Source organism: Lepidochelys kempii, chromosome 2 (genome assembly GCF_965140285.1).
Source record: "Lepidochelys kempii isolate rLepKem1 chromosome 2, rLepKem1.hap1, whole genome shotgun sequence".
NCBI classification, from domain to species: domain Eukaryota; kingdom Metazoa; phylum Chordata; order Testudines; family Cheloniidae; genus Lepidochelys; species Lepidochelys kempii.
Genome location: NC_136381.1, coordinates 218,062,969 through 218,087,706, shown reverse-complemented (window position 1 = coordinate 218,087,706; position 24,738 = coordinate 218,062,969). Strand labels below are relative to the sequence as shown.

At 40.9% G+C, this 24,738-nt stretch overlaps 1 protein-coding gene across 3 annotated transcripts in view; it reads right to left on the bottom strand.

Annotated features, from left to right (window-relative positions):
- THSD7A (thrombospondin type 1 domain containing 7A) overlaps positions 1 to 24,738 on the bottom strand; it is a 437,061-nt gene that overhangs the window by 192,454 nt on the left and 219,869 nt on the right. For all 3 annotated transcript variants that reach the window (XM_073333830.2, XM_073333834.2, XM_073333832.2), the window contains exon 3: positions 12,422 to 13,253. In XM_073333830.2, coding sequence (XP_073189931.1) covers positions 12,422 to 13,253 — 832 coding nt within the window. The remainder of the gene's footprint in view (positions 1 to 12,421; positions 13,254 to 24,738) is intronic.

The following is a 24,738-nucleotide window of genomic DNA, read 5'->3' as shown; positions in this document are numbered from 1 at the left end:
AAAGAACAGTACCATTTAAGGACTGCTAATGGCTCCGTCTCTAGCCAGGGGCTGTTGAGAAGGAACTGAGGAGAGTTAGCTTGTATGTGCGCTGACTAGCTTCGTGGTGCAGCACGAGGAAAGACAGCACATGTGTGGGGCCAACGGACATTGCTACTGAAGTTCTCCAATCAGCAGTGCAGGGACACAGACAGACATATAGTGGAGCACCCATAGGGACACTACTCAAAGAAGAACCAGAAGTTACATGAATAGTTACAGAGTAGTTACATGGCATAAATACAATGAATTCTAAACCTCAGATAGAATCTCACACTTTAAAATTCTTGAGTTATTTAACTGTTCAGCACTCTTGTTAAGACGAGTTGATAGAAATTCTCTGGCGATATATTCAAAAAGATGCCTGAAGGGGTGGTATGGAAAAATCTGTGCTAAAGATCCTAGGCCCAATCCTGTGTATTGATGAGGATCCTCATCTTATGCTGAAGTTAAGAGAGCACTGGGTACTCACCATTCATAGAGATTAAGGCCAGAAGGGACCATTAGATCATCTAGTCTAACCTCCTGTATAGTACAGACCATTAAATTTACAGTTACCCATGCACTTAGACCAATCATTTGTGTTTGGCTAAAGCAAATCTTCCACAAAAGCATTTGGTCTTGATTTGTTTGTGCACAAATGTGACCATACAGTCAAAGAACAAAACACTCTTTCAGCATTTGAAAAGTCTTAAACAAATAGGATGTTGGAGAGAGAAAAGGTTCAGTGCTAGTGTTTCAGTTATTCAATGCAGGGTGTACATTTCCATCTTAAATCCAGATTTGGGTGTGATTTGTCAAGACTTCAGTAATATTGACAGGTGAGTGTCATAACTGCAGCCTCAGTACAATGATGAAGCTGATACTTAGAACAGAAATGAACTCTGACTGAATAACGCTATGGGCACCCATGCTTAAATTACATTAGTCTCCTAAAACCATATTAAAAATGTATAGGCTATGCCAGACTGTCAAATGCAAGGAAATTCACCATTGAGGATTAAAGACACAATGCAGAACAGAAAAACAGTTGATTGAGTCTACGGGTCGATAATACATTATTCAAAAGGTGCTAAATGTTGTGGCAAATAAGCAAGTCTGGGGGTTTTCTAAGGCAAAATAATTGTACTTTGGTAGGCCCAAAATAATTGGTGAACGTGCATGTAAATAGAACTCAGCTGTTTTGGTGGCAAATAATAGATAACACAACACCCTGCACCAGCCCAAAGTAAGCACCTCAACCATACTTTTTTTTTTTTTTTAAGATACTCTACAGAAATGTAGAGCCAGAAAGGACACAGTGGCAAAAATACTAGGTGGCACAGAAGTTGGAGTCTCCCAATAAAATTCGGCAAACATTAAGGAATGAAACGTTAAAATTAACTCACTGATATCTATAAATACTGTAATTAATTTATTACATAATATCAATGTTTCTAAGGCAATTGAGTGCAGCATATATGGTAACAAACGTATTATGCATCTCATGCATGGAATAAAAGAAATAAAATAGGTGGAATTGTGAAGGTTATTAAACAGCACATGTATCTAAACCACACTAGTGGAAAAAGAAATTCATAATATTGGGAAAGAAAATTTGCAATTTGCAAGGCCTGAAGATTCTGGACCTTGGGCACAGGGTCCAATTAATAATTCAACTATGACAATTATGATTGCTGTTTGTAGATGGACAGGGAATCCTAGAGAACTGGCATATGTCAACAGTATAGGTAAAATAAAGAATTGGACCTATAATCAGCATTATCTCAGTGTGAAAATGGCAACACAAGGAGGAGATGAAATAAACACAGCCTGCTGTAAACAAATCTAGCACAGATGGTTCTGTGAATGCTCAGCCCGAATGAACCTGACCACAATAGAATCATAGAATATCAGGGTTGGAAGGGACCTCAGGAGGTCATCTAGTCCAACCCCTGCTCAAAGCAGGACCAGGGGAGGGATAGCTCAGTGGTTTGAGTAATGGCCTGCTAAACCTAGGGCTGTGAGTTCAATCCTTGAGGGGGCCATTTAGGGATCTGGGGCAAAAATAGGGGATTGGCCCTGCTTTGAGCAAGGGGTTGGACTAGATGACCTCCTGAGGTCCCTTCCAACCCTGATGATCTATGATTCAATCCCCAACTAAATCATCCCAGCCAGGGCTTTGTCAAGCCTGACCTTAAAAACCTCAAAGGAAGTCAGCAGTGTGCCCTTGTTGCCAAGAAGGCCAATGGCATTTTGGGATGTATAAGTAGGGGCATAGCGAGCAGATCGAGGGACGTGATCGTTCCCCTCTATTCGACATTGGTGAGGCCTCATCTGGAGTACTGTGTCCAGTTTTGGGCCCCACACTACAAGAAGGATGTGGATAAATTGGAGAGAGTCCAGCGAAGGGCAACAAAAATGATTAGGGGTCTGGAACACATGACTTATGAGGAGAGGCTGAGGGAACTGGGATTGTTTAGTCTGCAGAAGAGAAGAATGAGGGGGGATTTGATAGCTGCTTTCAACTACCTGAGAGGTAGTTCCAGAGAGGATAGTTCTAGACTATTCTCAGTGGTGGAAGAGGACAGGACAAGGAGTAATGGTCTCAAGTTGCAGTGGGGGAGGTTTAGGTTGGATATTAGGAAAAACTTTTTCACTAGGAGGGTGGTGAAACACTGGAATGCGTTGCCTAGGGAGGTGGTGGAATCTCCTTCCTTAGAAGTTTTTAAGGTCAGGCTTGACAAAGCCTTGGCTGGGATGATTTAATTGGGGATGGGTCCTGCTTTTGAGCAGGGGGTTGGACTAGATGACCTCCTGAGGTCCCTTCCAACCCTGATATTCTATGATTCTATGATTCTAAGGAGATTCCACCACCGCCCTAGGTAACGCATTCTAGTGCTTCACCACCCTCCTAGTGAAAACGTTTTTCCTAATATCCAACCTAAACCTCCCCCACTGCAACTTGAGACCAATAGAGGGAGGTTGGGCACGACTAGCCTTTAAAAAGAGAATGAAGGAAGTAGTACAGAGTGGGTATACAGTATGTGTTCTGGAATATCACAACTTTTCAGGGGGGACACCACACCAAGGGAGTCTGGATGGGTTTTGTTTGAACCTCACCTCACTGACTCAGATTGGGACCCATACCGTATCGCCAAACATACAGATGAAGGAGAACGTGACAGAGGCTGTGACAGACAACAATGAATGAGAATAATTGGTGACCCATCTCTTTGCACCCGTACCATCCTCGTCCATTAACACTGCTGATTTGGTACAAAGGAAAATAGAGCAATTGGTGACCATTGCCTAACTAACAGCTAAGCACTAAGCAATTGGGAATGATATTGTTCAGGCCGTGGAAACACCATGGTGGGCTATACCAGATGAAGTGAGCTTGCATCCCCCCTGGTTCGTACTTTAAGCCTAATATTGATGGCGGTTCAAATGGATTACCACCACTATGGGCTTGGGAATGTGCTTTTGGGTAATAAACTTGAAAGAGAAAGCACAGAAATACAGGAATATGATGGAAATGAAACAAATGCTAATATAAAAAGAAAGATGGAAGCAGAGGAATGTAGCTCAGGCCTGGTCCAACATGAGTAATTAACACATGTTGTCTCATGAATGAAGTCTCATTTTTTGGAAGACAGAAGTAGTGAAGGAAATGATCAGGTTGAAAACAGAATGTTTGTGCTATATAAGATAAGTAAATAGGTCAGTAGGCTATGAATACAGAATGTCTGAGCGAGAACACCAGGGAACTATCTGCTATGAACTAGATAACAAGGGACAAAATAAATTAAGAATGTAGAGATGAGATAAAGAGGAAGTCAAAGCATGGACAGTGCATGCTGCAGAGGGATTCGTTCCCGCAAACTAACCAGCCAATCCAAAAATGTGTGATGCAATGTATAGTAAATGGAATGACGTGTGTAATGTGTATAAAGGGAGAAGGTTCTTTGGAACTGTAATTTACCCTGAATCCATCCCTCTTGTGTTTGAGTCTGACCAACTCAGCGTAACACTGCTGTATGCCAAATAAAGATACCTGAGTGATGAAGGCTGGAGTCAAACTGAGTTCCTGGGAAGCCAAGTGGAAAGATGTCTTGGAGGGAATCCCAACACTACAATAGATAAGGTCCTAAACAGACTAATGCTTAACAGTATTCACTGTAAACTAAAATACCCAGCTAGACCAAAATCCTCCATAATAATAAAAAGAAAAGGAGTACTAGTGGCACCTTAGAGACTAACAAATTTATTTGAGCATAAGCTTTCGTGAGCTACAGCTCACTTCATCGGATGCACTCAGTCTCTAAGGTGCCACTAGTACTCATTTTCTTTTTGCGAATACAGATTAACATGGCTGCTACTCTGAAACCTCCATAATAATATATAACATAACCATTCTGTGTCATGTCATGATGTGCCTGACCTGCTTTACATGACAGGTCACAACTAGCCCCTAGTACCCACACTAAATTCAATAACCAAAATTAAACCAAAGTATTACAGCCCTCAGGAGACTAAACTACGGTGGATACTGCTTAACAGCAATTCCAATAAAGCTTAATACACTTAATAGCAACATCTTGCTGCAAAATGATCCCATTCTATTGACTTTATGTGAATAGGATTCAGATATCAGCAACAGACATGATGCTTAGTAACAATTTTTTATTGGAAGAAAGGCCCCAGCTGCAAGGTTTGCAGGGCTGCAGCCAGGGAAGTGCCTTCCCTGATGGCAGCCCCAGAAACCTGTCTGTGGCTAGTGATTAGCATATCCCTGTTCCTCCTTCCCTGAATGCAGCCCCACAAACCTGCCTGCAGCCCGGGACTTGCCCAACATGGGAACCCCTGCCAGAGTCCCAGTCCTGTGGGCTGGGAAGGGAGATTGGGAAGGGAGACTGTGAGCAAGGCAGCAACAGGAAGGGGTCTGCAGCCCAGATACTGGGGCTTTCCATAAGGAACAGAGGCATTGGGGGCCCACAGAGCTGCACAATATCTCTACTTGCATTCTCCAAGCTGCATCCTACTCTGGCACTGGGGCACGGGTTGAGCACAACCCAGCACTTCCTTTCTTGTTGGTAGTCCCACAGGCAGGTTTGCGAGGCTGCAGCCAGGAGAGGCACATCTCACTGCTTCCTTGCCAGGCTACAGCCCCGCACACCTGCCTTGGGCAACTTTTGAATAATAACAACTTTTTGCTGGGAAGCAAGAGGTTTCTAATAAGTGGAACCCACAGTATTATGTGCCACAGACAGAGAATTGGAGAGACTGAGGCACGCCAATGCCCAAGGTCCCTTCAGTGGTGGGGAACTGATGAAGGGAGATATACCTGGATGGTCCTGGCAAACGACCTGTGCCCCATGCTGCAGAGGAAGGCAAAAAAGGCCCCGAAATCAATCTCTCCTGGGCGAAAATTCCTTCCTGACCCCACATATGATGATCAGTTAGGCCCTTAGCATATGATCAAGGCCCACCAGCCAAGCACCTGAGAGACAGAATTTTCAGTACCACACTTGAGAGGACTGGCCCACCCTCTCCATCAGAAGAAATCCTCATCCAGTACTCATACACTCAAATTTGTCAAGCTCTCCCTTAATTAGTTTTAAGTTGTTTGCCCCCACTATACCTATTGTGAGCCTCACGCCTCTTATGGCTAGAAACCTCCTCCTAATTTCCAGCCTAAATTTATTAATGGCCAGCTCATACCCATCTGTTCTTGTGCCAACATTGTCCTTTAACTTAAATGGGGCCTCACCATCCCTGGTATTTATCCCCTTGATGTATTTACATAGAGCAACCATATCCACTCTCAGCCTTCTTTTTGCTACGATAAATAAGACAAGCTCGTTTAGTCTCCTCTCATACGATAGGCCGTCCATTCCTCTGATCATCCTGAACACTCTTCTGAGGAAGATATGCCACTGTAACTGGGAGCTGCCACTGCTCCCCCGCTCCAAGCATGTGTTGCCATGCCTAGTCTCAGTCAAGGGGGTTGATTTTTATAACAAAGGTTAACAAACAACCAGAACACAGTCTTAACTTAATTCCTACCCCCAAACCACACCCCTGTTTGGTCCCACTGTACTAACAGTTTAGGTAGTCACATTCCATAATCGGGCAATTTTTGTTAATATGCCTTGACTAGCCACAACTGAAGCAAACCATGAGGATCCCTGGTCCCTTCCCACTACTATTTGCAATAGACTGCAGGGCTCCCCAGGTCCCTTGTAGGTGCTGTGCACCCCCTGATTTAGGACACTTGGGGTCTTTCCCCCTTGAGAGTTCCCTGGGCCACCCCCGGTGAACTCCTTTCAGTTTACTGTAGTGCCCATACTGATTGCCTCCTTCCGCCTCAAAGAAGGCCTCAGCTCACTCGACCATTTCCCCCACTGAGGCCGTCTGGAAGCACCTTACCCAGCTCTGAGCCCCTCTGGGTAGAACCTTCAGGAACTGCTCAGATTTTGTATTTGCATAAAACCTGTGTCATTTCCCTCAGTGAATGCCCACCATAGTTGTAGGTCTCCAGCTTGCCTCCATGGAACCTGTAAGCCATCATCAGTACAAATGACGACGACAAATGAACCAGAGTCATCCATTCTAATCATATTTCAATATCAGCCTGGGCCCACTTCATTTCCATGCATACTGCAGCCAGAGTTTCTCAGCACAGGCCCATGGACAGCCCTAAAAGCACTGTGGGCCTGACAGACTAATTTGCTATACTTTGACAAGGCTATGTCATCACCATTGCTCTCTCCCCAACCTTCCATCATGAGTTCCTCATAGAAATAATCTCATTATGGCATGTATTGCCCTTTACATATTTTCTCTATTGGCTTTGAGAAGGTGTACGATGGTTAAGCCTGCCTTCCTGTGATGGTTACCTGTGGAGGCACTCACCACACCATGTGCAGTCCCTCATGCAGGAGGTCTCAATGACATTGACCCCTCTTACCATACTTTCGTCTCTGAACTGGATTAAAGCTGTTTGTTCTATAACATTCTGCCTGCTGGAAGGACGCACGCCCTGTTGTCTACTGCCATTTTGATCCTGCACCCAGGGAGGGTCCAATGCCCAAATTCCACCACAGGGAGGTTGCCTTGCCTACCCTCTAATGTCTTGGAACTAGGACCCAGGAAATCCACTATCCCATCCAAGGTTGGTGGTCCAGCTGCTAGCAGCATGTTAAGCTTACACTTCAGCTCCCGAAGAAAACCATTCCAATACTCAGTCCATGTACAGAGGAGTCCCTACCCAAGGGAAAGTTTATGGGCACCACAGCTTCACACCACTTTCCAAATTCGCTGAGAACGGACTTTGTGGCCCTCCCATAGGTGAGTGATTTCAACCTCTGGAAGAGTCCCTGCCTTTGCCCACTTCTCCTTCCTACCAATTCTCTGCTCTGTGGGGGAGGGGGGCTCAACCATGGTATCCAACCACCCTGCCCTCCCCCCCCCCGCAGGGCCCCCCCGCAGGGCCCACTCGCACATCGCTCACGAAGGAGAAACCTCCACTGAAGGTGAACTCCTGCACCCAATGCCATCCTCCTCTGCTTCTTTCCAGGGCAAGCAGGTTTCATTTAACCCCTGCAAGGGAAAAGCTCTTGGTCCTGTTGTGTCTAAGGGGCCTGGTCCCTGGGCTGCTGTTGCTGCCACTAGGCTGCCCACTGCTGCATGTGCTCTTTACTGGTGCTGTGGCTGCCTCTGGAGTTATTTCCAGATAGTCCTTGCTGATACCCTACTGGTAACCCTGCGGCTCTTAGGGACCCTCAACCCCAGAGGCGGGGAACCACTGCTCTGTGTAACCAGAAGCAAAGTTAGACATTTTTAAATCAACAGGTCCAGATAACTTGCCTCCAAGAGTTTTAAAAGACCTGGTTGAGGAGCTTGCTGAACTGTTAATACTGATTTTCAATAAGTCTTGGAGCACTGAGGAAGTTCCAGAAGATTGGATGAAAACTAATGTTGTGCCAATTTTTAAAATGGGTAAATGGGATTACCCAGGTAAGTATAGGTCTGTCAGTCTGATATTCATCCCAAGCAAGATAATGGAGCAGAGGATATGGGATTTGATTAAAAAAAGAATTAAAGGAGGGTAATGTAATTAATGCAAATCAACATGGGATTTATGAAAAACTGGACCCTGCCTAACTAACCTGATATTTTTTTATGAGATTACAGGTTTGGTTGATAAAGGTAATAGTGTGGTTATAATATCCTTAGACTTTGGTAAGGAATTTGACTTGGTACTGCACAAGATTTTGATTAAAAATCAGAATGATAAAAACTGATATGGCACACATTAAACAGATTAACAACTGGCTACCTGATCAGTCTCAAAACGTAACTGTAAATGGGAAATCATCATCAAGTGGGTGCATTTCCAGTGGCATCCCACAAGGATCAATTCTTGGCCCTATGCTAGTTAACATTTTTATCAATGACCTGGAAGAAAAAACAAAAATTGGAGGAGTGATAAATAATGAAGAGGACAGGTCACTCATACAGAGCAAATTGGATCACTTGGAAAACTGGGTGCAAGCAAATAATGTGTGTTTTAATATGGCAAAATGTAGAGGTATACATCTAGGAACAACAAATGTAGGCCATACTTACAGGATTGGAGGAAGCAGTGACTCTGAAAAAGATTTGGGGGTCATGGTGGATAATCAGCTGAACATGAGCTCCCAGTTTGGGGCTGGTGTCAAAAAAGCTAATGTTATGCATAAACAGGAGAATATCAACTATGCATAGAGAGGTTATTTTACCTCTATATTTGTCTCAGGTGCGACTGCTGCTGGATTACTGTATCCAGTTCTGGTGCCCACAATTTGAGAAGGATGTTGACAAATTGAAGATGGTTCAGAAAAGAACCACAAGAATGACTAAAGGATTAGACAATGTGCCTTATAGTTATTGATTCAAGGAGCTCCATCTATTTAGCTTAAGAAGAGAAGGTTAAAGGGCTCTTCAGTCTAGCAGACAAAGGTATAACACAATTCAATGGCTGGAAGTTGAAGCTATACAAATTCAGACTGGAAATAAGGTGCACATATTTAACAGTGAAGATAATTAACAATTGGAACAATTTACCAAGGGTCGTAGTGGATTCTCCATCATGGGCAATTTTAAAATCAAGATTGGATGTTTTTTCTAAAAGATACACTCTTAGTGATTATTCTGGGGGACCTTCTATGGCCTGTGTTATACAGAAGGTCAGAATAGATGGCCACAGTGGTTCCTTTTGGCACTGGAAGCTATAAATCTATGCTGGAATGGAAATCATGGGATACAATGAGACAGCACTGTGAAGAGGGCAGTATGTATGCACAGACTGGCAGACAGACAACTTCAAAAGCTGAAGTTCAATTGCCAGTATTTCCTACATAAAATCACATAATCACCCTTCCCTTTGTTTCCAGTATTCTATAGCCTGATGTACATGCATGCGTACAATGCTGATGGGCCTGAGATTTGGGTATCCTCAAGTGCAAGTGCTTCCACTTACTGTATACATCAGGCATCTTTGGAGAGGTCGAGGTAAGGTATGCTATTGACTGCTAATTGTACATTTTCTTTCCTTTGCTATTTATGTCAAATCCTTGTTTGATTAATTAACTGTTTCTTTGTGAGTTTCTGCCTCCTTTTTATTTTAAAATTATTTATACTATATGATAATTTAGATGTTTTGGGTTACTCCTGCAAAGATTTGTGTACTTTTAAAACCCAGAAGTAAGTGACCTTTCAGTACAGGTATGTGTACTGTTTGAAGGATAATGTCATGGTTCCATCTTTTACTGTAGTACTGCTTCTGAAAGATGGCACTGAGAACTGTCATTACAAACACTTGCTCTTCCTTGCTGTATGATAGATTTTTAAGTCTTTAGACCATTTACAAGGGAGGCATCATAGTCTGGTGGACAGGCCACTAGTCTGGGAGTCCAGAGACCTGAATTATATTGTCAGCTCTACTCTTGACTCACTTTCAGTAAGACACTTGTGATAAAATTTCTAAGTGTCCTTCAAATTTGGTTATCTCCTTTTTGGATGCCCAGTTCAAAACAGGTGGGGAACTGCAGCTGATAAGTATACCTGAGAATCAGGCCTTAGATGTCTTCTCAAGCAGAACACCCAAGGGGCCTTCAGTTTTGTTTTTTCCCCTCTTCTGTAAATTAGGGATAATGAAACGTAACCACTTTTAGGTAGCACTATGATCCGCAAATGAAAACTGTTATGTAATACTAAGTAGTAGTAATAGGAATGATGGACCTTATTATTGTAACTGATATTTGGGAGGGTTCTTGTAACTAGACATAGATATAATGTAATAAAGAATTGATTTAAAATATTTTTTTAACTTTTGTGCTGTATGTCTGAAAACCTTACATAATTGGAAGGGTGGTATTAAATGCTGCCCTGAGGGAATGGTTGAACTAATTACACTTTTAAAAACTGAATGAAGAGTTAAATGACAAAGTGAAAATTCAAATGAAATATCCACAGTACAAGTTAATCTAATGGCAGTGGGTGACAAGTTAATTCAGATAGCAGGGTCATTCATATAACAGTGGGAGTCATATTAGTTAATCACCTGCTATACTTGAGGGAAGAAAGTGGGGAGGATCATATGACAGAAGGCAAAAAATAGAAGAGATCATGGAGGGAAGGGAGAAGAATTAAAATGAAGGAAAACATGCTGAGGGACTTGGGAAGGGAAAGTACCAGTTGGAGAGGGAGGCCCAGGAGGTAGAACAGAATGGAAGGAAATACGGGGATAAGAAGGAATGGTCAAAATCTAGGGGGGAAAAGAATCAGAGTGAAGATCTTGAAGAGAGAAAGGAATGTAACATTGGAGGAGAGAGTGTCACAGAAAAAGAAAGAGGATAGATTCATAGATTATAAGGCCAGAAGGGACAATTGTGATCATCTAGTCTGACCCCCTGTATATCATAGGTCATAGGACTTCCCTGAATTAATTCCTCTTTGAACTAGAGTATAACTTTTAGAAAAAACATCCAATCTTGATTTAAGAATTGACAGTGGTGGAGAATCCACCACAACTTTTGATAAGTTGTTCCAATGGTTAATTATCCTCACTGTTAAAAATGCGTACCTTATTTCAAGTCTGAATTTGTCTAGCTTCAACTTCCAGCCACTGGATTTCATTAAACCTTTGTCTGCTAGATTGAAGAGGCTATTTTAGAACGTTTATTCCCCATGTAAGTGCTTACAAACTGTGATGAAGCAACCCATAACCTTCTCTGTTAAGATAAATAGATTGAGCTCCTGGAATCTATCACTATACGGGATGTTTTCTAATCCTTTAGTCATTCTCATGACCCTTCTCAGTCTCCCAATTTATCAACATCCTTCTTGAATTGTGAACACCAGAACAAAAACAGTAATCCAATAGCAGTTGCACCAGTGTCAAATGCAGAGATGGTAACAGAGCCTCCCAACTCCCAGCTGATATTCCCCTCTTTATACATCCAAAGATTTCATTAGTCCTGTTGGCCACAGCACTGAACCCGAAACTCATGTTCAGCTGATTATTCAGCAAAACCTGAACATCTTTTTTAGGGTCACTGCTTCCATCCCCATCCTGTAAGTGTGACCCATATTGTTTGCTCCTAGATACATATCTTTACATTTGACTACATTAAAATGCATAGTTTTTGTGCCCAGAAATATAGAAGAAAGGTGCAAAAGGAGGAAAGAGAGAATTAAAATATTTGGAAATAAAATACACATTTTTGCGAGAAGTATCTTTTTCAGGAGCTTAGCCATAGGACACAAAATCAGTAACAGAAACCGATTATGTAAAGGGGAAACAGTACTTCACTCATTTGCATTTCAAAAACAAAAAATTCTGGAATAAATATATGTTGACTTGTTATAGGTTCTTTTTCTGGCATCTATTAGACACTCACACCCCAGCCCTATTACTGTGTACACACAAAGCTTTAAATACAATAATGCAGACATCACCTGTCTCAACCATGCTTCACTTGTTATGGAGGAAAAATGTGCCAAAATGCCAGAGAAACAGAATGCACATTTGATGAGCAACCTCAGGCTTTCAGTGAGCCTTCTGGGATATATATTTAGACAAACAAAGGCTAGATGGTGTATAATGCTTAATAGGGCATGTTTAAGTGATATTTAGTATGATCAACACCACTTGTGCTATGTTTTTTCAAATGTATTATGGAAAAATCTTAAACTTCACAGAGTAAGGTAGAGTTAGAAATAGATTGCGTTATGCTGATATAAAAGCGTATACAACAGTACAATTATTAGGAGATTCTTCATTCTTTTCTTAAAGTTCCAACTACACACAGTCCAGACAGACACACAGATGTTCAAGTTAATAAACAGTGATTACCTCAATGCAGCAGTTTTTCCATTTTTGTGAGTACATGTAACCTGCCGGGTCTGATACCCAATCTGTATGTCCCAATATTTGTTCTCTTGTCTGTTCTGCCTATTTCGATTCCTCTTTTTCTTAATAAGCTCCCGAGCTTCAGGATCCCGAACTCCTTTTTCTCTGTCCTTCTCCTTTTCTTTGTTCTTCCCTCGTTTCCTTGCTTGCCTTATATGTCTTGAGTGGGGCACTGAGCATGTACTCCAGGGCCCCACATTCAGGCTATGCATGCTTTCTTCAGTAGTACATGGGACAGAGTGACAGATCTGAAATTCAGTCAGGTTAGGGCAGGCAGAGCCACCAAACTGAGGTGGAGCAACAATGTGACGAGTTCGATGCTGAAGCCCGTTGCCACAGGTCTTGGAACATTCTGACCAGGGGGAGAACTCTGCCACAATACAGTCCTGACGGCAAGGGATGAGGCATGCCTGTTCCAGGCGTGGCTTTGGCTCAAAGTACTCGCATATGACATCCTCAGCAGAAACCCCATTTGATTTTTGGACACAAGTTACGTCTCTCATCTGGATTCCTTCTTCTCCTTTGATGCATTCCACTGGTTTTTCAAGATTCCTTGAAATAACTGGCTGGCACTGATTCCAATTGCCCAACTGCCAATCATACAGTTCTTTGTGCCAGTCACAAACCCTGAAACAGTTCTGTTGGTTCTCAGGCCTCTCTGTCTGTTTACAATTTGTGGGCAGTGTTGTCCATCCTTCCACATGAGCACACCATACTGCCCGTGTTTGGATACCACCTGGACCACATTCATCTCCCATACATCTTCCCCATGGACCTAGGAAACAAGATGAAAGCCACTGTAATATTTTACATTTAATTGCTGCTTCATTATTAAACTCAAGATACAGCGAGAAAGCACAAGAATCAAGAGCATATTCTTTCCCAATAGCCCTACAAAGCAGGGTCTTCGTATGATCTGTAGGAAAGAAAAGTTATTGATTTTCACCTATTATAGAGTACAATCTTAGAGAGCCTATATAATAGAACAAGAGAGGGACTATCCCTCTGTTTTCTGGTCTTTTTGTGATTATAAATGGATTTTACTACATAGTTTTCTTTTCATGTTGAATAATTAAAATATTTCTGCTCTTGGAGTTCATCAGGGATTGATCACATCAGGATTGAGACATTATACAATTTATTTGTAAAAATTTGCTTTGCCAGCTAAACAGGAGAAAAGCTTCCCCACAGTATGTGTAAACAATCTCAGCTCCAACCTACAGGCAAACTCTTCTGGAGATCAGATTTTGGTTTTCTGTCTAGCTTTTCCAATGCAACCAACTTCATAGTCACATGCTACATAGCTCTCGTTTTTCTAAATTGTGTCAAATAAAGAGAATAATATAAAAAAAAAATCTGAAAAACAGTGGTCATTGCAGGTGATGTGAGACCTATTTTGCCAACTTTTAAATCCTCCCCAAACTACTAAAAAAATAAAGGAAGCAGAATAAGTAAGCCTTTGTTCTGAGTAACTCATGAAGAGTCCTAGTGAAATATATATTCAGAGATGACGTCTTACCAGTTCCTGGCAATTTACAGAACAATAGAAATAAGTGACGAAACAGAGACAGTAGGTCTGCAGTGGGCATACTTGTTTAGACTAATAACAAAACCATTAGAATTGTCATGGATTTTAAAGTTCACAATGTAAACAGTTTCTGTGGTTTTAAAAACAGGCACAATATTCAACAGGGCAAATTCACAAAAATCCACAAGTTACATAAGGGGAGGACTGTCACTGTGTTTATTATGAAAGCTACCGCCTGTTATTTTCCTGAGTTCTGACAAATTGATCAAAAGTGAAAAGATGCCACTTCTGTCTGCCAAAATTGCAAATCTGAACTAAGGGTGAAATGTTATGATATTCAGGTATGTAAATTCTCAGCTATGACTTTATTGTTATAGTCACAAAATGAAAGTCAGACCTTTTGCATAGGTGTCTTTCTAAAACAAAGTATGAAAGATGCACAAGATTATATTACAACTAAAAAATAAACCTGTGCTGAATTTAGTGTTCTCTATTAAATCATTCATGCCCATTTACTCTACGTTGGAGAGCAAAGAAAGAAAATATAATCCAGCTAACTTTCTGTTGAAAAGCTGAAAAAAATACTGACCTTAGTGTGCATTTACTTATGTTCTCATAAGTTCTCCTATGTACTCAGTAAAACGCTGTTTTTAATTTTTGTTTCACTCCACTGTGGAAGAGGAGAAAGACAGGCTGTGTAGCAAAATTACAATCACAATTTCTCCATAGTACAAATATCCACCACTAAACACAAACCTTATAAAATCAGGTGACTATCTAAAAAGTCCTTTCTTTGACAGAGAAGTTCCAGTGTCCACACACACACAATGGAGGCCAGACAATGCAATCTTTATTTATCTGAATGACCCCACTGATCATAATGGGACTATTTCCATGAGTAAAATTGTAGGATTTGCAAGGTTGAGCCCTTGTGACAGTGAAATAATTTTAAATATTTTTTTTTCATTTAGTGGCTGGCAGGAGTTTGGAGAGTCCCACAGACTTCAAAAACTTCCATTGGGAATGTTGCCTGTGATTCTAACATTAACTTCAGTGGGAGTTTTGGGAGCAGACTTTATGGTAAGATATGGCACTTAGTCTCCGTAGCCCTTGCTAGTGTACTTTTGAACAGACACTTGATTACAGTACACTGCAGAAGAGGCACTGTAGTTGAATAGTTTGCTTATGGATATTAAAACCTGAGCATTACATATATGATAGCAATGCCAGCTGGCAGACAGATTCAGCACATGCAAACTCCTGTACTGTTTTCTGCAGATTACGTTTGAATTAGGGTTTCCAAGGTTTAGCAAGTTACCCAGAAAAATAAATGTATGTTTTAAGTACAAATACATTTCCGTTTCCATTTCAGTAAGATTACCCTAGTTTATCTCTAACCAGCCTTCCACAAATGACATAATCATCATTGTATTCATTGTATTCTAAATATATTTACATTGAGCACAAAGCAATTGCATTTCCTCAGAAAATTGCATGGAGTTCTATTTAAGAACACCAACCAAGTCTAAAGGAAAAGAATAAAAACCTGCTTATAATCACCAACTAAAGCAAGGACAGTAATATAATCACAACTGAACATAAAGCTAACTCATTCAACTTGCAGACTGGAAACTCCTGTCTTATCACATCACTGCACCTTGTATTTACCATGTGTGTCCAATTAAGAGAAACTCTTTTAAAGATCAGATCTTTGTCACTAAACTCCAGATGAAGGGTCACTATTTTGGCATTCATTTGAGCCTTGAAATAATGAAGTATTCAAGAGAGAGTGCACCATATCTAAAAATTGTTCCTGACAGCTGAGCATTGCTGTCCCACATAAATCTCATGTTCATACTAATCTAAATGCTAAAAATTGTAGTTAGGTCATTAAACGCAAACTGCAGTAATGTTAATGTGAAAAAATGGTAAAAATGCTGTATTGGAAGGTGATAAATGGGCTCTGCATTTATCTGTGGAACAGTATGAACTAACTCCACAATTTTAGCTGCACCTTCTAGCACTGCTATGATGTCAATGGTTTTAACACAGCCATAAAATCTGCTGTCGGATAAAAGATGGCACAAAAAGAGTTAGAATAAAAGAATATTAAAACAAACAAAAAACAACACAGAATACCTTGTCTATTTTTAAAAGTTCTACGCATAGAAGACAAATGGAAAATGTATTAGTTCTGTGTGGGGGGTTTTTTGGGGTGGGGGGGGAGTTATAAAATTGAAAATGGCTTCCTTTTAAAAATGAATATTTGAAAGTTTTAACTTCATCAAGTGGGTGAGAACCAAATGGACTACTCACATACTTCAAGTGAAGCACTGCACAACGTTTGCAGGAGGGAGACCCTTGTAAATTTCATCTCCTAAATATTCAACTGCATGGGCCAGTATTTCTGCAGGCTTTCATGAGAATGTATTAATTTGGCTAAGGAAAAAATGTAATTTTTTGCAAATGAATTGTATCTGAGGTCAACTGCCCTCAAAACTTCCTAAATCTGTAAATATCCACCACAAGAAGTTTCACTAATTTTCTTAGTGAAAATGGTGACTTTTCACTTGTGTTTATCTACCTATCAATCTTAGGCCTTAATTATGTCTGAAGGGGAAGAAAAATACAAAATCTCAATGGAAGAGGAGAGAGAAGAATCATATGAACGAAAATAATGAATCAGGCCCTCCAAATCATGAGATTTTAAAAATAATAAATTTGGGTCTCCGGTTTATAAGCCTTTAAAATTCACATTTATAAGCTTTACTCTACAACCATGAGAGCTCAATATATAGTATTTTTATTAATATTTTTTAAAATTACTGGCTCATACACCATTATGATCATTGAGTCTGACCTCCTGCACATTGCAGGCCACAGGACCTCCCTCACCCACTCCTGTAACAGACCCATAACCTCTGGCTGAGTTACTGAAGCCCTCAAATCATGATTTAAAGACTACAAGTTACAGAGAATCCACCATTTACACTAGTTTAAACCTGCAAGTGACTCGTGCTCTATGCTGCAGAGGAAGACGAAAAAAACCCAGGGTCTCTGCAAATCTGAACTGGGGAAAATTTCCCGCCAAACACAAATATGGCGATCAGTTAGACCCAGAGCATGTGGGCAAGACCATCCAGGCAGACACCGGAGAAGAATTATCTGTAGTATCTCAGAGCACCCCCGCAGCCCCACCATCTACTGTACCATCACAGGCCATTGGAGATATTTGCTAGCAGTCGCAGACTGGCCACATGCCATTGTAGGCAGTCCCATCATACTATCCCCTCCATAAACTTATCAAGCTCAGTCTTGAAGCCACTTAGGTTTCTTTGCCCCCCACTGTGGCCCTTGGAAGGGCTGTCCCAGAACTTCACTCCTCTGATGGTTAGAAAGCTTCATCTAATTTAAAAAATAAACTTGTTGATGGCCAGTTTATATCCATTTGTTCTTGTGTCCACATTGGTGCTTAACTTAAATAACTCCGCTCCTGCCCTAGTATTTATCCCTCTGATTTATTTATAGAGTGCAATCATATCCCCTCAGTCTTCTTTTGGTTAGGCTAAACAGGCCAAGCTCCTTGAGTCTCATCCTATAAGGTAGGTTTTCCATTCTTCAGATCATCCTAGTAGCCCTTCTCTGAACCTGTTCCAGTTTGAATTCATCTTTCTTAAACAATGGAGATCAGAATTGCACACAGTTTTCCAGGTGAGATCTGACCAGTACCTTGTATAACAATACTAATACTTCCCTGTCTCTATTGGAAATACCTTGCCTGATGCATCCTAGGGCTGCATTAGCCTTTTTCAAGGACACATCATGTTGGTGGCTCATAGTCATCCTGTGATCAACTAAAACACCCAGAGAGATTCTCCAGGAACAAGGGCTTTAAAGAAAAACACCAAATATCACAAAACACATGCTAAAATCATTAAACTGGCAACACTACTTGACATTCTGGAAGTCCATGAATCCTTTTTATGCTAAAGGAATGTCCAATGGTTTAAATATTATTAAACGAGGCTGAAATGACTGCTGTGTCATTGTATTATAATGTGACTACTGGCTGAAAGCACACCTAGACAAAAGGTGGCTTCCAGACCATCATGAAGACAGAACACCCCAGAGCTGAGGTTTTCCTTGATAAGTTCAGATTTGTGATTCCTCTCAGAGTTTTATCCAGAAAACATTATTGCGATGGGTTCGGTCACAGAGACCCCCTTGGGACTGTTACCTGATGTGCTGAAACTACCTCTAAGCCCATTTTCCCTGTTAGCTTGGGACTCCAGAACCCTACCTTGTTGAGGCAGACATGCTAGTCTGCTACAACACAGACCCAGGTCTGGTCCATGCCCCCAAAGCTGCAGACTTTAACCAAAAACTGCTCAGCAAGTCACTTATCTCCAGCACCCAGACACTCAATTCCCAACGGGATCCAAACCCCAAACAAATACATTTTACTCTGTATAAAGTTTATACAGGGTAAACTCATAAATTGTCTGCCCCCCATAACACTGATAGAGAGATATGCACAGCTGTTTGCTCCCCCAGGTATTAATCACTTACTCTGGGTTAATTAATAAACAAAAGTGATTTTATTAAGTATAAAAAGTAGGATTTAAGTGGTTTCAAGTCATAATAGACAGAACAAAGTACGTTACCAAGAAAAAAACAACAACAAAAAACGCAAGTCTAAGCCTAATACATTTAAGAAACTGAATACAGGTAAATCTCACCCTCAGAGACATTCCAATAAGCTTCTTTCACAGACTAGACTTCTCCTTTAGTTGGGGCCCAATCCTTTCCCCGGTACAGTTCTTGTTAGTTCCAGCTCAGGTGGTAACTAGGGGATTTCTCACCACTGGCAACCCCCTTTTGTTCCACCCCCTTTTATATCTTTGGCACCAGGTGGGAATCCTTTGTCTCTCTCTGGGTTCCCACCCTTCCTTCTAAATGGAAAAGCACCAGGTTTAAGATGGATTTCAGTATGATGTGACATGTTCACATGTCCTGTGAGACTTCATTACTCACTGGCTGGCACCCACGTATACAGAAAGGCTTACAAGTAAACGGAGCCATTTACAAATAATTGTTCCGGTTAATGGGAGCCATCGAGATCCCAAGCCACTATTAATGGCCCACACTTTGCATAGTTACAGTAGGACCTCCGAGTAATACTTCATATTTGTAGTTTTAGATACAAGAATGATACATTCATACAAATAGGGTGAACATACTCAGTAGATTATAAGCTTTGTTGTGATACCTGACAAGAGACCTTTTGCATGAAGCATATTCCAGTTATATCATACTCACATTTATAAACATATTTCAATAAAACACATGGAGTGCAACATCACAATTATATTTCATGGTGTGGGGGGGAAGTATTCCTTTGTCTTATATTCATTTTCTGTTTGTATGATGGGGGGGGGTAGGGGGAGTTAGTTTTTCATCATGCTTGATCCATCCTCTACAAGATGAAGGCTCCTTCCAGATCCCACCCCTCCAGTAATCATCTTACATCTTGAAGCATGAGTTTTAGCACAATACTATTCTTATATATAATGTAAATCTATCCCCTCATTATTTATGCTTACTAAATACAGTTCTGTGGACTTCACAGCCACTTCTTATGCAGGAAGGAGTCTCCCCCTCCCTGCACGGAATTCACCCTGCAAGGTACGAAATTCCCTGAGAACAGATGGAATATTATTGTTGCACACTAGTACTGTGATCTTCTGTGGGTTCCAAAGCCTTATTCTGTTGATTTATAATTCTACCTTTTACTCTACCGACCTCCAAAATAATTTCAAGACAGAGCTTTTCTTTTTGTAAAAGCCTGCTTGTCCACTTCTTGTTCTGATGGGTGGTTTTAGCACCAACAAATGAGCCATGTAAAAAAGAAACTATAAAACAGTTCCAAAACCAAATTATGCAAACAATAACTGCTAGGCATTCATTCCTATCTCTTAAAATAAGTTTGACTGTAAAATATGTCTACATCCTTTAAATAAGCTCCTTTGTTTTCCCCTACTGGATTAAAAGAGGGTTGTTTATAGAACTGAAAATCCCCAGTGCAAAAGAACCATGAGCTGCAAAAACCAATAACTTAGTAATGTACTGTAGCCTATTTGCTGAACTGCACTTTTCTGCTTTCACTCTGAAGTAACATACAATTTTATAAATGGATTGCTGGTGAATACCAACCAATCATATTTATGTGAACCGCTGAGCAGAACTGCTTTTGAGTGTGTTTTGGATCATGAAGTCAAAGGACACTTTAGAATGGTGGCAAATTTGACCTATGTGTTTTACTTGCATCTGTTGGCAAAGTTCATCGAAGTCTTTACACATTTAAAAAAAAATATTGCAGTAGAAAAAAAAACACTCTAAAATCACAAACTTGTGTGGCTTTGGAGATAGATGGAATTTAAAAAAACAGAAATAGTTTTCATGATATAGATTCCAAAGAATTGTCTCAAACAAGAGAGTGAGAAAATACCATATTTAAATGTTAGACTAGTTTCATCTCAGGTGTAACACCATTGGCTTTAATGGAATTATTCCAGGGATGAATTTGGGTAATTTTACCAATGTTCTTTTGCACCAGGACACAATAATGTACAGAACAATAAAGGTTAGATACATAGCACTAGGTTGGTTGAAAAAACAATGCTTATATTCACACATAGGACATTTATGACTAAATTTACTGAAAATATTGGCACCACATTAACAATAAATGCAAGGTAATAATGATCCATGTTAGGGAACATCTTGTACAGAACATGTGCCTGCTGAAACATGGTTGTATAATAAATGGATCAATACTGAAGTTAATATTGCAAATTATTGGTTTAATTCATTTTACATTAATATACATTTTATATATTAATATGTTTTGAATAAATGTGATCTTGAGTGCTGAAAAGGTACCAAATTTCAATAGGGTAATGGAGCAGAAAGTGCTCTCTGTGTGGGAATCCCATTTAAGTGGATAGTAAATTTGTTTGTGGAGCACCCACAGGACAGTGCTAGGTTGGGAGAGGCAATCAGCACATTGCTGCTGAAAGCACACCTAATCTATAATTTGTACAAGTCTGATAATTTCCATCCCTACAATGGCTGGCTGGCATATAAATGACTCATGAGGGAATCAGGTAAGTGCTTAATGTACGTATGTATGTATGGACCCCCCCACACACACACACGCCCCTGCCCCGGTTTATTACATTGCAAATAAATAACAATTCACTAATACAGCACTTTTCGTGCATAGATCTGAAAGTACTTTAGGAGGGGCAGTACAGTTATCCCCACTTTACAGAGGATGAAACTGTGGGATAGGGAGGTGAAGTGATTTGAAATTTTGTCATGAATCTTTTCAAATCAGGGTGCCCAAATGGTGCATCCAATTAGATGCAGTGAATCTGGTCCATGAGGCGTTCCCCTGAGTTGGAGAATCCTCTGCTGGCAAAAATCTATGTTCTTACGCTATGATTCTGGCACCCAGCATAGGCGAAGTGTCAGGGAGAAAAAGGGCTGGAATAAATGTGTTTCTATGCTGTGGCAGCCTCCAGATGCTGGAATAATCCCTGGGGTTACTAGCCGGTGATATAATTTAGAGCAGGGATCGGCAGCCTTTGGCATGCGGCCCGTCAGGGAAAGCTGCTAGAAGGCCGGGATGGTTTGTTTACCTGCAGTGTCTGCAGGTTTGGCCGATCACAGCTCCTACTGGCTGCAGTTCACCGTGCCAGACCAATTGGGGCTGCGGGAAGCGGTGCAGGCTGAGGGATGTGCTGGCCGCCAAAGGTTGCTGATCCCTGATTTAAAGCATCTCCAAGGCTACTCTAATCTATCTGAGGGACCATCTCCAGGACTGGGGAGGGAGGCTGGAAAGGGCTTCTTTGCACTCCCCCTTCTCTCTTGTTAAAATTCAGAATCTGCAACAGGAAATCAGGCTTTCCCAGCATGATGTCCACTGGTAGCAGGGAAACCATCAAACCCCAAAGCTTCCTAGAAATCTTATGCATTTGGATTGTTATGTAAAAGAACCAAGGGTTTAAATGATCAAAGGGCAAAGGTTATAGTTTAAATTATGAATTTTTGTGACTTCTGAAGTTTTTGTGATCATTTTCAATGTAGAAAACTAAAGGCATTTGGGTCACAAATCAATGTCTAAAATTTATACTTTCCTATTTGAAAATGTAAGGGATTAATGTTCTGTTACTAGAGGAATGTATGTGAAAGTTATTTCTTTTTTATTACAATTAATGTACAGACGGCCTGCTATCTACATATACATATTTGAAAACCTGCATTTAGAAATGTTCTAATGTATATTTGTCTTAGAGAGTATTATCAACCTTTGGAAACCTTTACAAGCGCTCATAAATATGTAGTTAGTTTTATTTTTTAAAAAATTATATAATTTTATTTATTAGATAGACCACATTGGATACCATATATTGTATTAGAAATTTTAGTTTTGGAATTGCTTTAATAAATAATAACCCCAAATAATGTATACTAAGGTCCTGATCCTGCATGACTTCAGAGGTCCTCTATGCTAGTGTAGGGGATCTGCCAATGCACAGCTCATTGCAGGACTGTCATAAATATAAAGGGAAGGGTAAACCCCTTTGAAATCCCTCCTGGCCAGGGGAAAGCTCCTCTCACCTGTAAAGGGTTAAGAAGCTAAAGGTAACCTCACTGGCACCTGACCAAAATGACCAATGAGGAGACAAGATACTTTCAAAAGCTGGGAGGAGGGAGAGAAACAAAGGGTCTGTGTCTGTCTGTAGTCGTCTTGGCCGGGGACAGAACAGGAATGGAGTCTTAGAACTTTTAGTAAGTAATCTAGCTAGGTATGTGTTAGATTATGATTTCTTTAAATGGCTGAGAAAAGAATTGTGCTGAATAGAATAACTATTTCTGTCTGTGTATCTTTTTTGTAACTTAAGGTTTTGCCTAGAGGGGTTCTCTATGTTTTTGAATCTAATTACCCTGTAAGATATCTACCATCCTGATTTTACAGGGGGGATTTCTTTATTTCTATTTACTTCTATTTTTTATTAAAAGTCTTCTTGTAAAACACTGAATGCTTTTTCATTGTTCTCAGATCCAAGGGTTTGGGTCTGTGGTCACCTATGCAAATTGGTGAGGCTTTTTATCCAACATTTCCCAGGAAAGGGGGGGGTGCAAGTGTTGGGAGGATTGTTCATTGTTCTTAAGATCCAAGGGTCTGGGTCTGTAGTCACCTAGGCAAATTGGTGAGGCTTTTTACCAAACCTTGTCCAGGAAGTGGGGTGCAAGGTTTTGGGAAGTATTTTGGGAGGAAGGACGCGTCCAAACAGCTCTTCCCCAGTAACCAGTATTAGTTTGGTGGTGGTAGCGGCCAGTCCAAGGATAACGGGTGTAATATTTTGTACCTTGGGGAAGTTTTGACCTAAGCTGGTAAAGATAAGCTTAGGAGGTTTTTCATGCAGGTCCCCACATCTGTACCCTAGAGTTCAGAGTGGGGGAGGAACCTTGACATGGTGGCACAGTGGTGGGATTAACCTGAAATCATTTGAGATCCAGTTGAGATTTTTTGAACTAGAAATACAGATTTTAAAAAGGAATTTTTTTTTCTTTGGAAAGAAAGTCCAGAAAGCAGCTTTGAAACTGAAAGCAGCTTGGTTTCTCTATGCTTTGTGGCCAAGCAGAGACAAAAGGGGATTATCTTGTGAATTGCAGGTTTTCTTTGCCTGGAGGCAGGGTACTTAATTCCTGCAGGGAAATTCACAGTCTTCCAACCCAGAGGTTTTTTTTTTTCTTTTCTTCCTAAAAGTAAATAGGGGGGGTGTGCTCTACCCATTTGCCTGGAGACAAAAGTGGCAGGGTTTTTTTTAGGATTTTGATTTTTTTTTTTGTTTTACAAGGAGCACAGGTTTGAAAAGAATTTTTTTTTTCTTTGGGCTGGGTAAGCAGGTTTCCAAGTAGTTGGAGGTTTTTTGCTTTAATTTTGGGCCCAGATCAGAGACAAGGGAATTGTCTTTTTCTGTAGGCTGACAATCACTATCAGAGAATAGGTATTCTATTCCAGCACAGCAAAATTTTACAGCCAAGTTTTGTTTGTTTATTTCTAAACCTCGGGTGTAAAGTTAGTTAAAAACAGAGAGGTTAGAATGGCCAAATCCTCAGCTCGACTACAGCTGGAATTAGCCAAATTTCAGGCTGAGGAAAAACAAAGGGAACATGAAAGACAGATAGAACTCATTCAGCTGAAGAAGGAACAAGCAAGGGAGGAAGAACAACACCAAGAGGCTGCCCACAAGAGGGAAATGGAGGCAAGGAAGCATGTGGAGGAGGAGAGGGAAAAAGAGAGGAAGCATGTGGAGGAGGAGAAGGAAAAAGAGAGGAAGCATGTGGAGGAGATGGAGAGGATAAAGGCCCAGCAGAATATACCAACAAACCCTAGCAATCCTTCTCCAGGTACCACTTCCCATCCCAGAAAGTTCCCCACCTACAAGGCAGGTGATGATACTGAGGCCTTCTTAGAAAACTTCGAAAGCGCCTGCCTTGGGTACAACATCTCTACTGACCAATACATGGTAGAGCTGAGGCCGCAGCTCAGTGGACCCTTAGCTGAGGTGGCAGCTGAAATGCCTAAAGAACACATGAACAAGTATGAACTGTTTAAATCCAAGGCGAGAGTCAGAATGGGGATAACACCCGAGCAGTC